The sequence below is a fragment of the Tachysurus fulvidraco genome, chromosome 4 (genome assembly GCF_022655615.1).
Source record: "Tachysurus fulvidraco isolate hzauxx_2018 chromosome 4, HZAU_PFXX_2.0, whole genome shotgun sequence".
Taxonomy (NCBI): Eukaryota; Metazoa; Chordata; class Actinopteri; order Siluriformes; family Bagridae; genus Tachysurus; species Tachysurus fulvidraco.
In genome coordinates, this window is record NC_062521.1 from 5,635,950 (window position 1) to 5,650,330 (window position 14,381).

The window sequence follows — 14,381 nt, forward strand, 5'->3', positions numbered from 1 at the left end:
AGAAATAAAATACAAGCAGCATAAACACTCAAGTCTTTCCCATCCATGATTGAGTAATTTGTTACTAATGAAGGGGATTAAGCTGGATTCAGAATTAGCGACGGTGCTCATGTACAGGTCTGTAAACCCAATCAGCTTGGCTTTCAAAAAAATGTGAACGATGCTAGAAGAAGGAAAAAAAAAAACATTCTCATAGGCCAAGTGCATTTACAGTGATGTATTGACTCTAGATGAACCAAGTTATGAAACTTTTTTGTTACATCCATTAATATCCCAGTTTCAACAAACAGCCCAGCCTCAACCAAATGACCCCTGTATGTGCTAGCTTTAAAAACAAAACACACAAATCTAACAGTGCACCACTATTTCATATCTTTATTTGTACCTGCTTAGATAAAATATCTGTTCATTCCAATTAATCTATTTGTATATATATAAAACTAATCTGGAAGAGTATGAACAAGGGAGCACCTCTCCCAAAAAAGCTGTTGTCATATCCTTGGATTATAGTGTTCTTTCAGTGTGAATGTGTGTGTTTTTGGCAGTAAAAGCAGTTGAGCTGATGGCTGCTCTGTCATACAGAACCATTGCTTGATACTAGCTCTGCCGTGCAAGAAAAAAAACGAGTGAGTCAGAGGCGGGAGAGAAAGGCGAGTGTGTGTCAGGAACAGAGTAAGATTGGGAAGGGGGGGTGCAAGAAAAGGAAAGGATGAGGAGATAACGTCTGAAATGGAAAGAGGACGAGTGAGTGTGAGTGTCACTTGTTACCACTTGAGCGCACCCATTTGTCAATAGCTGCACAAAAGAGCTCGGCCTTGGGCTTCACTTGCGTCTGTCTCCTGCTGTGGAAGCTAATGGTGGCTGCATCAGAAGCCAACAAATATCCGGTGCATATTGGCACAGGAAGAGGGACGAACAATGAGTGTGACAAAAGGCTAAATCAATTAACTCTCAGGACACCAAACAAAGGAAAATGAAAATCGTCTTTGATAAGCACCTTGCTCACGGCTCTCCTGGATGGTGCCATGTTTTATCATGTTAGTTTTCTTCATTGGATTTCTCCAAATGAAATCGTGCAAAAATCAAATCACTAAATTAACACTCAAAACTGAAAGAATAAAATGTTTTGATTGATGTTTGCAGTGATATTTATATGAGCAGATCAAGCAGGTTTGGTTGAAATCTGATTGAAGGACATATTGGGGCAATATCCTTAGCCAGTGTGTGCAGGATGTTCAAGGAACAAACCACAGTATTCTTACCTTTACATGTAGGGAGAGCCTTGTCCCATACAGGCTTTCCATCACTGCCAATGATGCAGGTGAGAGTAGCTGGACCCATGGTTGTGTAGCCAGAATCACATTCGTACGTGACTACAGAGCCGAGTTTGTAATCCATTCCAAGTCGTGATCCATTCATAATGTTTCCAGGGTCAAAGCAGGCTTCCCTTGGCTTTTCTACAAACACAAAGTAAAACAATGATGAAGCAAATTGAATAATCATTTTAATGGGAGGGGTTTCAAGTACAAAGTGGTGAGATGCATCAAGTAGAAATAATAATGAAATAATCATCACCACTGATTTTATATCAAGTTGCTCAGTGAAACATTCCTGCATTTCTATTCTGAGCATTATAATGTACAAACCATGGGGCAGGAGATACAAGGTCGAGATTCAGGAATGAGGTGGAGAAAAAATGATGTAGAGTGAGCAGGTGTGACATAGCAGACCGACCCCGATTTCTGACCCCAGCTTCGTAACAAGCTATGTGAACAAACTAAATTCATATATGCATATACATGCACACACACACACATATATATATATATCTCATCTCACTCATTTTCTACCGCTTTATCCGAACTACCTTGGGTCACGGGGAGCCTGTGCCTATCTCGGGAGTCATCGGGCATCAAGGCAGGATACACCCTGGACGGAGTGCCAACCCATCACAGGGCACACACACACACACACACTCTCATTCACTCACGCAATCACACACCTTGGACAATTTTCCAGAGAGGCCAATCAACCTACCATGTATGTCTTTGGACTGGGGGAGGAAACCGGAGTACCCGGAGGAATCCCCCGAGGCACGGGGAGAACAAACTCCGCACACACAAGGCGGAGGCGGGAATCGAACCCCGACCCTGGAGGTGTGAGACGAACGTGCTACCCACTAAGCCACCGTGCCCCCCATATATATATATATATCACATATGTGTGTGATATATATATATATATATATATATATATATATATATATATATATATATATATATATATATATATATATATATATATCACACACACACACACAATATACACGTCTATATATGCCTTGGTTCATGATACTGCTGTTCTGATTCAACTGATCCAACCCCTATTCAAAAACTATGTTCTTTGCATTTCCTAGGTTGATAAGGTGATTTAAACCAGAAGTAGATTCTTTTGGGCAACACTAAAAAAACAGGGCGCTGAAAAAGAGGCAAAATCAGAAATGTGTGCACACCGCCATTTTACATGCAAATAAGGAGCAAAACAAAAATGAATCCTTTTTGTTTTTTGGGCTAGTGTCCAATCTTTCCACATTCTCCCCTTTCAAACTCTATGTTAAAGTAAAAACCTCAAGTCCTTTTTTTTTTTTTTTTTGCAGAATCCCAGTTTTGATGCAAGCACCTAGTCTGAAGCTTTCTTTAAAACCTTGACTCTGTGTTGTATACAGTGCAGGTTAACATTGAGATGAAGTTGATGATTTCTTCATAGCTATTAAATGATATTTTAATAAATGTTTAACATCAAATCCATTTCTCCTTATGCATCTTCAGTATGAGATCTTTGTTTCTTGTGGGTGGTTGTATTACTCTGCTACTGCAATCAGGTAGATATTACTGTAAATATAGCTGCTTTAGTTATTTTATCTCCATAACCTTCTTAGTATGCCTGTTAACCGACAGAAATCAGATGTACATAAGTCGTATTGAAAGAAGGGAATAAAGGTTTCAGAGGAAGAGAAAAAGAGAGTGACAGGCAGGTATGAAATGACAAAGATAAAGGAAGATGTGAGAATTGGTTAATGGGGGAATGAGGGAGTTCTTTTTTTTTTTAAATATTCATACAAATTTGAGAAAGCAATCTTGATCAGGTTGGATCATGTATAAATAAAGTCGCAAGAAAGCGTATAAATGCTTTGACAAGCAGGAAAACTAGCTTTAGGGTACAATGCAGAAGAGCCAGTTGCAGACAATGCACCAGATCTCCAGACTTCAGTATAGTTGTAGGAATGATATGGAGGTGGTGCTTGGAGACACTGCCAACAGCATGACAGCTAACGGCCCACTTCTCCCTTGGCCTGCGGTTTTAGGAGCAGAGAAATTGGGAGGAGGCGGGAGATTATATCAGCCAAATTGCTAGAACGAACACCACAATCTCAATTATATTTTAGGTCTGATTCTTAAATGACAGGGGAGGAATTATTAGTGCATCTGGGGTGTCAAAGTTTAGAAGTCCAATCCAAATTGTATATAAAGTTCGATAAGTACGACTTTAAATTGCTAAGGAAAACCACAATTTGAGTTTTACATGTTGCCTTTTTTTTTTGGCAAGTGTCCATAATTAATAGATGCTTTTTCTTTTTGTCCACCCCAAGAATAAATTGTGATTTGCATTGTGCTATTTTTGCATGCACGCCTCTCCACCAATAACTCAGAAAATGATTGTGACTACTGGTGTGTAATGAGCAATAACAGATTAGAGATTGACTTTGTAGAAAAGAAAAAAAACACAGCTGTGAAGCAAAGACATGCATTAAATTGGAAAAGGGAGAAAGACTGAGCTGTACTGTTTACCACTAAAAATGTCACATCACATCCATGTCATTATGGGTGAAAGTACACTTAGCAATAACTTCAAAAGGACAAGTTATCCTAGAGTGTGGTAAGAAAAGGCAAATTTGCAGTCTGTATTTGCTTTATGCATCATGTGTGACAAGTGATGACTTTTGGAGGTCTGGGATCAGCACGGATTCTCTCAAGAGTGAAAAGCATCCAATTTGACAAACAATAAGATCTTCAAACATAGTGATGAATGAAGTATTTGCAATATGTGCAGGTGCCATGCAAGTGAGGTGTCCCTTGCTTCGAACTCATGTGCATAGTATAGAGCTTCTCACAACAGAACAGAATAGAAGCTTTTCTTTCTCACGTGTTACAGCACAGTGAAATTCTTTCTTCACATATTCAAACTTTGGAGGTTGGGGTCAGAGCACAGGGTCAGACATGATACAGCACCACCAGAGAAGTGAGGGTTAAAGGCCATGCTCAAAGGCCCAACAGTGGCAGCTAGGAAGTGCTGGGGCTTGAACCCCAATCCTTTGATTAACAACCCAGAGCCTTAACCCAGAGCCTTCAGCCACCACTGCCCCTAGCAATATAGTATGTTAGTATTAAGTAGGTTTCATAAAAATCTTGTTTCTTTAAGAGTGTTTATAGCATCACAGAGTACAGGCAATGTCCCTAGCATAAATTTTACTTGGAGGGCTTAAAGAAGAATGCAACACAGGCCAGGATTCAATCTACCAGAAATTTTCCCTTAGGAATAAATGACAATGTTAAATCAGTTTATGTTTAAAAAAAAAAGAAACAACAAAACAGTCATTTCAAATAGTGGACACTGTCTACAATGAATTGCTTTGACATTTGATTAATACATCTTTTACATAAAACATGATTTGTCCCTGAGGAAAATTACTCTGTATTCACGTAGAAAGGTTAATAATATTAGAAAAATCATAATATTTGGCTTAATAAAACAGCCTTGAAACCACTTTCCTGCATTCCTGCTAATGACAAAATGACTTATTCTGTCCAACACTTAATATGCTACTTATGATGGATTTGATGTGATGTAAATGTGATGTTACAAATATTATTTCCTTTGCTGTTATTATCAGCATCACAAGTGTCGGAAATGCAATGAGGCCTGGGCTTTTATGTCTGCCTATAAAACCCAAGCTTTCTCCCTTGCACGTGTCCTCTTTTCTTAATGATTGCAAACCTAAATAGAAGAGACAGTTACAATAGCATGGGTGAAGACTTCCACAGACACAAAATGTCATACTCTGCATTGCACATGACAATACTGTCAATAACATGAGGTCATACTGTACCAAATAAGAAATTATTGGACCATTTATTTATTTATGTACTGAACTGTTTTTATACGCGTTGCATTTTCCAGTTGCTGGTAGATTGCTTAGTTATTGACTTGTAAAGTAAAAGTTGCTCACTGCTACTCTACAGCTGTATTATAAGCTATAAGCAATTGAAAATCGTTTGTACTATTATTTTTACATTGGGGAACTGAGATTTCTATTTTCTGTGAATTGGTGATGTCTTAACTATTCATATTCTATGCAAACACCTTCTCTATTTTATGTTAATTCTTCTGATAAACGTTAAAACCTATATTAATTCACATATGAAGTTTTTCCGAAACATTCTATTATAAAACATTTACATGATACATACAGTAATATGCTTTAAAGATCAAGCTAGCTATACTGTACACATAAGCCCAAGAAGTAAGTTGACATCTGATCATCACTCACATGGGCTTATTGATCATTTTATTCCAAACCCACCGGCATTGATACAAATTCAGCGTCCACTCTTCTGGGAAGGATTTCCACTAGATTTTGGAACATAGCCATTGGGATTTGTGAAGGACTGATGAACACCTTTTGGATGAACCTTCTCACCCAACAATCAGTGGAGGCCACTCAAGTATTGCCTCACCATTAAGCCATGTCTTTATGGAGCTGCAATGTCATGCTAAAACAGTTTGGATCTTCACTTATTTATTCCAGTGAGGGAAAGTCTTAATGCTACTTCATGCAAAGAGATTCCAGACAATTCTGCATCATCTGTGTGTCAAATGTTTGCAGAAGGCCAGCACAGATCTTAATGTTCAGGAGTCCATACAGTACAGTATACTGTACCTTTTGAAATATTTTACTCAAACTGAGCTGTAAAAATAATGGTGTTTCTACAACAGATAACAACGTTGTGCATACCTTTGTACTCAATGGCAAAGCCGGACATTCCAAGCGAGGCGTCACTGCGGAATGCCAGGAAGAGGCTGTCCCCGCTGCTCTCGATGCGCTCTGGAGCCTGACTTCCCTGAAGACTGCTAATCAGACGGCCGTTAGAGTCTTCACCCTCGTAGACATGCAGAAAATCATAGCTGGGCTCCATGTTGAAGCTGCACAACGAGATGGACAACAACTTTGTCAAATGGTCATATGATTAATTTTAAGGCAATGACTCCAGAGAAAACTGTTAGGTCTTATTAAGGCCATTTTACTTTTTCAATATATACTGACAACATATTTTTATATCACACTGAGTATTATCACAGATAAGAGAAAGATGCATTATAAAATGTTAAACCGTTTCAGGTAGCTTTTATTTTTTTTCTAATAGCCAAATTCTTTTGACTGTCTTTTAAGTTAATGTAATGTCTGACAATGACGTGTACACTGAGTATGTTTTTTTTTTACATAAAATCTCAAATCTTGATACAACATACAGAATACAAGAACAGTGGACATGTTTATAATGTCCCATTCATTAATGGATGCCATTACACACATTACACCAACTTGTCCTGTTCCCATCTGCTGGCCTCAGATTTAGCAGTATCCAGCCAGGAGTGAGCGCATTATACCTTTTAAAAATTAGCGCAATGACAAAGTCTGGGTTGACTTTTATTCTCCAGTCACACTCCTTTCCTGGTGGGTAGGGCTGAGGATAGTTTGGTGATAGAATTACTCCAGCAGGTCCTGTCACATTGCCTCCACAGGTAGCTATCAACAAGGAGAGTGCAAGTTAGTGCTTTAATGTGAGGCTTCAAGGGACACAAACACGCACACAAATATGCGCGCGTGCACGTGCTCGTGCACGCACACACAGAAACACACAAAAGATGAGCAATGTTTGCAGAATTGATTATACACTGATTGCTCTAGGTTCATTATTCAGTGGATAATAACAGTAAGTAACAAGTGAAGGACTCTCAGGAAAATAAAAAAAAGGCAACAATCGATAAAACCAGGATTTAATGATGCTTGATACAATTATCTGAAAGGATATGTAAATGTCACTTCAATTACCTGAAAGTAATAATTAATGCATCAGATGCAGTGACCTAAGCAATACCTGCAGCCTGTGAGTCACTACTGACAAAAACAACCCTGATGACAAGCATTAAAATTTCTTAGGCTGTCTGAGAAGCGCACAGCTCACAAGTACTTAGATATTTGAATGCAACTCCATGCTGCATGCATCTTCTCAAAGTATGCTACACAATAGTCCTCAACCCACCAGACATTTAGTGTAAAGTGAGCAGGCAATACACTGTCATTTAGAGAACAATAAACTACAGTATCTTGCAGCATGGCTCTGTGCACCCAGTGATATTACATCTGTTTTAAAATGCCTACAAAGCAGACCATATGCAAGGGGATACAATTTATGACATTAAAGGGCACCTATTTTTGGAAATATTCATGAACAATCTGAGAGAAAATGGAGATAATGGAAAACATTCACTGAACCTACCTATGCATGTCGGGGGGTCGGGCTGCCAGAAGAAGCGATTGTTGAGCTGAACGCAGGTAATCTCAGACACTCCCTGAACCTGGTAGCCTGGATCACACTGAAAGGAAATTGTATCTCCTGGCTCTCTGCTGTCCCCGTAGCGAGTGCCGTTTTGGGGGATGCCTGGGTCATTGCAGGTGGTGGCTGTTGTAGCTGAAGTAATAAGGATACATCTTGGATTATTTTAAAACCAGTGTGAAACACTTCACCGACGGAGAACTAGAATGAAAGACTGAAAGTTTCTTATTCATGGCTCTCTCCTCTCTAAATATGCCATGCTTTAAGCCTCACAAGACGGCGTTCATATGATCTCTGCTGCATTTCTAAAGAGAAGCAAATCTCCCACCTCCTCATCTCTCCAACTATGTCATATTTCTTTCGCAGTGTTTGTTCTAAAGCGAGTGCAAGGAAACTACAGAGAGAATATTGGATCATGCAAACCACGAGAGTGATGAAACAGGGGGAGAGAAGGCAGGAGAACGGAACTAAGAGAGAGTAGGAGTTACAGTACTCACTGGAGAACTGGATGGAGAAGCCAGATTTGCTGATAAAGTAGTCACTGTCAAACTGGAGCGTGAGGATGTTGAAGGTGCTGTGCGTGTCCTCGGGTAAGAGAGAGCCGCTCCACTCTTTCAGCAGGATACCATTCTCAGCTGGGCCGTCCCACACTTTCAGGATGTCATGGTCTACTTCCGTGTCAAAGACGATGAAGTGGAGGCTAGACACATCGAACACACACGTTTCACACAAGTTTACACTCGGACTAAGAGAGATGAAGAAGCCTGGTGAAGCAGATCTTAGAGCTAGTTAAATACAATGGAATTGTAGTTTCGTTTATTTCTGCTGAACCATAGTACCATAGAATAGTGTTTCTAATTACACTGATGAAAAACAAAAGACAGAAGAACTACAGATAGGTTTCATAACTTATAAATTAAAGTCACTTTTTTTTTAGTCGCTAATGTTGCTGCTTGAGAGTGTACTGTCTAGTATAGAGAAACCCTAGTAGCTAAATACAACTTGTAAGTCTGTCTCGCCTTCTTCCTTCCAGCTTTTATTTTTCTTTATAATATCTATAATAATTTAAAGAGATTTTGTATATGTGGTGTTCTTTCTTCGATTTTGGTGCATAGGTGGCTTCATGTGGTGAGCTTAAGAGACTGTAAATTACTAGACCTGAGAACGATCATTTCTAACTTAACTCCTAAAACCCAGCTCTAAGATTAAACACACAAATTGACTTCATGCAGGATGTTTCAGTGTATTATAGAAAATGCGATCATTTAAGTACACCGTTAAGAAGTACAGTTATACCAGCTCTCCATCTTTTTTTTTTTTTTTTACTTTTATGAGCTTGCATACAATCATATGAATATCCCTTGGCTATCCAATTTCATTCTGCAAATCACAACTCTGATTATTTAGATCGAACAGGGCCAGGGTTTATTCTCACATCAACTACAGTAATGTTGGCAGAATGAAAACACAGCAGACAAACCATTCATCAGCAGTAGGCACAACAACGCTAACTGGTCCTTAGGGAGGCGTGGGTGGACTTCTTTTTACTTTCTTTGCAGTCACGTGATCACATTCAGAGAGGCCTGTATTACAGGATCACCTCAGAAGTTCCCAATGTGTATAGGGATGAAACATTAACGACACTGTTGTCAAATCACCACTTTGCTACAATTGCTTCTTTTAAATTGAATCAATGTTCTGCCCTTTTTCAAACGTCTAATTGGATTATCTTTGCTTGTGTTCAGTGTTTCTCCCCCCGACTCGTACGATAATGGACTTGAAAGAACAGATGCCAGTCGGCAATAGGCCTCTTAGCAGGGTGCCAATGCAATCACCATGCCATGTTATGAGTTGCGTGGGAATTACATGGGAATTAACAGGGGTGCAGTATTTTAAAAAAAATAAAAAAATAAAAAACACATCCGGCCTTCAGGAGAGTAATTCGTGGCTCACGGATGTGAGCAGCTTTACCTGATGGTTTTTCCTGTATCAGCCTCAATGGACCAGGTGCAATGAAGGTTGTTGTCATATGGTGCAGGATAGCCAGGAGACAGGATTCGGCCAGATGTGGCACCGCTGATATGTCCTCCACATTCCGCTAAAGTAGAAAAAGTCAAAAATGAATAATTCCTGCAATTAACTGCCTTTTTTTTTTCTAGATTTCTCATGACAAACTGTTAGTTCTTAATCCCCTAATCACAATCCTCTGAACCCCAGCGTTCTGTTTTGCTGTTTTATATCTCCTCTTAAAACACTTGCAATCCTTGTGATGCATTGAGATTTTCCTTGCTAGACTGAATCTGGGATGGTAAACCAATTAAAGCACAAATGCACGCAGGTCCCCGAAGCTAAGACTATACATCACTGAGATTAACCACTCGGGAACATATCAAATGACCAGATAACAATATAATTAACTGAATTTCTAGATTCAATTTATTATAGTTGGATGATGTTGGTCCTGGAAACATATTATATGTAAATCTAAAGCACTCTCCAGTTTTCTTAAAGCTTCTGTGTAGAAACCTACATCCGATGTGTTTTCCTTTTAAGAGCCCATAAATGTCCAAGGAATCCTTGAAGAGCCCTTATTTTCCCTAAGAGTGCACATCACAATCTCTTCTGGAAAGGAAAGGGGAGTAGAAGGAAGGAAACTAGCCTTACGCTGTTGACTAATTTAAACAAAGGAACAAAATGACCGCCATCTATTCTCCATGCCAAGCACCTGCAGTATATCTCATTCAAGCCATTTTAATTAGGGAACTGGGATTAGGGCAATGTGGAACAAAGCCATGTGTCTCTTTTCACTTGTTTGAAGACTGCAGGGCTGGTTTAAGGTAGTATGTGTAGAAGATTGTTGATTGAGAATAAAAACATTGTCTTACAGTATGTGTCCTTGAGAGAATGCATATTGCATGGAACAAAAAAGGAAAATCAGCATTTACAAATTCTTGTACTGGTATCTATAGAGAGTATACAAAGGTATGTGCTCATTTCTAAAGACAAGATCATTACAATTAACCACTAGTTAGTGGTTAAATTTATATTTTATATATTTGTTAGTGATACCACAATGGAGTAAATAATCCTCCCATTTTAGTGTATATAAATTATATTTTATACATTAAGAGCTAATATTTTCCTTTATCTGGAAAGCGTAAAAGGAACAATGAATTTTTTTTTATCAAATGGTCCATTTGCAGAGCAGTTGGATCGAATAAAACTGTTATAACTATATCATATATCCACGTCAACCAAATGATTCTAGTGATCAAACAATTTTGACAAGTTTGCACAAACGTTAATGCTTAAAGTAAATGATTTTTGATGCATCTGTTTAAATTGATTTCCTTTACAAGCAGGTCATCGGATTAATTATAACTGACAGATGCTTCTCAAAGCAACAGAGCTAAATGTACTGATGTAGTAACCAACAATCCACATGTCTAAAAAGTTAAATCAGTATTATTTGTACTTATTTAACAATAGACATCATAAAGAATCTGGATGTACATTTAGATCTCTGATGAGTAAGCTAGAGGCAACAGAGATGGGGGGGAAAACTTCCTGAGATCTGAGGTAGAAAACTTAAGTGGAACCAGACTCAAAGGGAAACAGAAATGAAGGCAATCAGAAGTGTGTAATAAGTGTATTTAATATGAGCAAATTTTGGATAAGCGTAATGGGATGAGCACAGGACAGTCGTTATGATTACATAAGTAGTTCCTAGAAGGGTCAGGACAAGACATCACCACACCTTAACGCCAGCGGGGGTTTAACTGCCACTCACGGATTACCTCCTGATTAAAGCAGATTCACAGTTCTTGCATATTTTGCCTTTCTGAGCGATTGTGTAAGTTCCAAGTCTTGTTCGTACAAATGTTCTAGAATGTTCTATGAGGCATCATAGACTATAAGACTTATTACTGTACCAAGGGTTTCCAGGATAGACGCTGGACCCAAAGCAACCTTGACCAGGATAAAGTGGATATTGAAGATGAAAGAATGAACATAATTATAATATAACGTTAGAGTAGAGTTTAGATAAATAGATAGCTAAACAGAGTTTAGCATCATAAAGGTAGTATTATGGTATGGTACAGCTGTAAGTCTTTATGACTTCCCTTGAATTAAACTGCAATGAAGAGGACTATAAATTTGCATGAGATCTGGTTGCCACATGGTCCCAAATCATTAAAGTGTTTATGAGACACCAGTTAAACTTATGGTTAGTAGTTAGAATTAATAGTCACGGATTATTTACAAATTCCTTCATATAAAATGGAACAAAACTATTCATACTTGTTAGAACTCCACCACACGTTATGAGATGCTGTAGTGAGCTCACCGATGCATGATGGCAGTGGTTTGTCCCAAACACGTCTATCTCCGCTCAGGCAGGTCAGTGTACTGCTGCCATGCAACGTGTAACCAGGATTACAGCTGTATAGAACAAATGTGCTGGCAAAATGGCCGTCGTCCTGAATCTTGTAGCCGTAGTTAGGAGTGCCTGGCTCTTCACATTTCACAAGGTCAAAGCCTGGCAAAGGGGAGAGAAAGCAGAAGGAAAAAGCTTATTAGAATGAAACCAAGGCTGAACAGGGTTTTGCTGAATCACAGTCTGCTGATCAGATATTCAAGGAGACTTTCACATCACCGTAGCAACCAGAATAAAACGGTGTATTGTTTTTATTAAACAGATCTGAGATTCAGAATAGGACCTGTGAAATAGCATCTACATACATAGTTTTTACAGAGAATCAGAAGGTTTTGCACAAAACCTTGATAGTTTAAAAGCTAAATCAATATGGACATTATGACTGGAATTGGACAGAAATAGCTATAAATTCTTTGCCTGAAAAATGCCATTTCAAGACTAGCTGCTTGATTGTGTAAATACAGATCCAGAAATCCCCCCCCCCCCTCATGTTCATGCAAGGTATAATGAGGTTAATTACTTATACGTAATTGTGTATACGTCAGAAGTTATATTACAAGGGCAATAGTAGCTCAGTGGTGCACTCTGATCTACCAATCAGATGGTAAACAAGCTCAACCCCTGCTACTGCCAATCTGCCACCATCAGGCATCCCTGCATTATTTACTGTACAACATTTGTCAAGTCAACAAAAACAAAACGATATCCTCAGCATTAATAAACCAGAAGAGATGTTAACTTACTCCTACTTAATTCTGTGAAGACTAAAGTACTTGTCCTAGAACCACATACAGCAAATTTGACCTTTCTGATTTGATCACGTTCAGCAGTTTTGGTGTGATTACTGACACCAGTCACTTGAAGCTAACATAGATCTTACGAGGATAGCCTTCTTTCTTCACGGAAAAATTTCTAAGATAAGAAAGATATCGTCACTGTGATATTGGATATATGAAAGAAAAAAAACTTCATTCTTTTAGCTTGTTAGTTTAGAATTTAGAAGATATGATCACATCAGCACTAACTTACCCACTTTACATTAAATATAAATACTATTGACCTACAAATCAGTGAACGGTCCCGTGCCGCAGTACGTGACTGAACACGGTCTTTTACAATCTGCTACAGTTACTTTGATCAGAAGGTTCAGGATATTTTTTAGTAACTTATACAGTGGAAGCTTCAGCAGGGGACAGAGCTTTCCACAGTTATGGAACAGCCTTCTAATTAATGTTTAAGGCTAAGACAAAGTCTCAGTGTTGAAATATAGGGTAAAATATATTTGTTTAGAATTCTGGGAATATTTTTTTCTTGTTTAAAGTGGCAGACCTGAAGTGTTCACAGGTCTAGACTGTGTGGTGGACTGGGAGGTTTTGTTTCTGTCACTCACTTTCAAATCAGGTTTGTTGACAGCGGATTGACTGGCCACTTTATGTCTCAGGAAACGCCATCACGACTGTGCTACTTACTGGCTAGCCCTTTTAGTTGTGTGGCCATAGCTAGTCTTGCCAGAACCCCTGCTTTCATTCTGTACACATATACAGTGTATGTTGTCATTAACTATTATGTGACAATAAGCACACCTAATAATCTTTGCTTTTCTCTCTCTCTCTCTCTCTCTCTCTCTCTCTCTCTCTCTCTCTCTCTCGCTACACACGTTACTCCTGAGATACCAGTGATCGTGACACGTTCTGCCTCATGATCTGCCTGATCCATACTGATGCTCTTCACTTGAAACCCACTTACTGCTGCAGAGGGTGGGCTTATATGGACATCCAAAGATGCATGCGATTACTATGGATGGTAGCACTTACAAACTATGAAGATGGTGTTGGACTGCAATTGATACAAACAGATTTGCTACAATGGCTAGGCCTACAATTACCCTTATAGCTTTAGGACTGCAATTGCCACAAACAATTTGCACTCAGGCCTCCGTGGGTGAATAGATGATAAACAAAATAGACTTTATCTTAAAACTATTTTTTGATTTTCTGATTACAAAATTTGACCAAATAGTACACGCATTACCTTCTGAGTCTGGACCCTCTCAGGGTTTCTTTCTAATATTTTAATATCTACATTTTAATATCAGGGTCATTGTTTGTTCATGTCAACTAATGCATTGCATCTTTAGGGAGCCTCAATGTAACCAGAGATGCAGTGTGTGTGTGTGTGTGTGTGTGGGTGTACTTGGTGATAATATTTGTTATGTGCCTAACTGTGCTTATCATCTTTCACTCCATTTTGGTGTTCATGCACAGGGA

At 38.8% G+C, this 14,381-nt stretch overlaps 1 protein-coding gene across 6 annotated transcripts in view; it reads right to left on the bottom strand.

The window, feature by feature from the left end:
* LOC113655221 (CUB and sushi domain-containing protein 1) overlaps window positions 1-14,381 on the bottom strand; it is a 334,957-nt gene that overhangs the window by 64,141 nt on the left and 256,435 nt on the right. For all 6 annotated transcript variants that reach the window (XM_027165618.2, XM_047811980.1, XM_027165619.2 and 3 more), the window contains 7 exons: window positions 12,025-12,216; window positions 9,648-9,774; window positions 8,174-8,376; window positions 7,620-7,811; window positions 6,727-6,865; window positions 6,074-6,261; window positions 1,263-1,457 (listed from right to left, as the gene is read on the bottom strand). In XM_027165618.2, coding sequence (XP_027021419.2) covers window positions 1,263-1,457; window positions 6,074-6,261; window positions 6,727-6,865; window positions 7,620-7,811; window positions 8,174-8,376; window positions 9,648-9,774; window positions 12,025-12,216 — 1,236 coding nt within the window. The remainder of the gene's footprint in view (window positions 1-1,262; window positions 1,458-6,073; window positions 6,262-6,726; window positions 6,866-7,619; window positions 7,812-8,173; window positions 8,377-9,647; window positions 9,775-12,024; window positions 12,217-14,381) is intronic.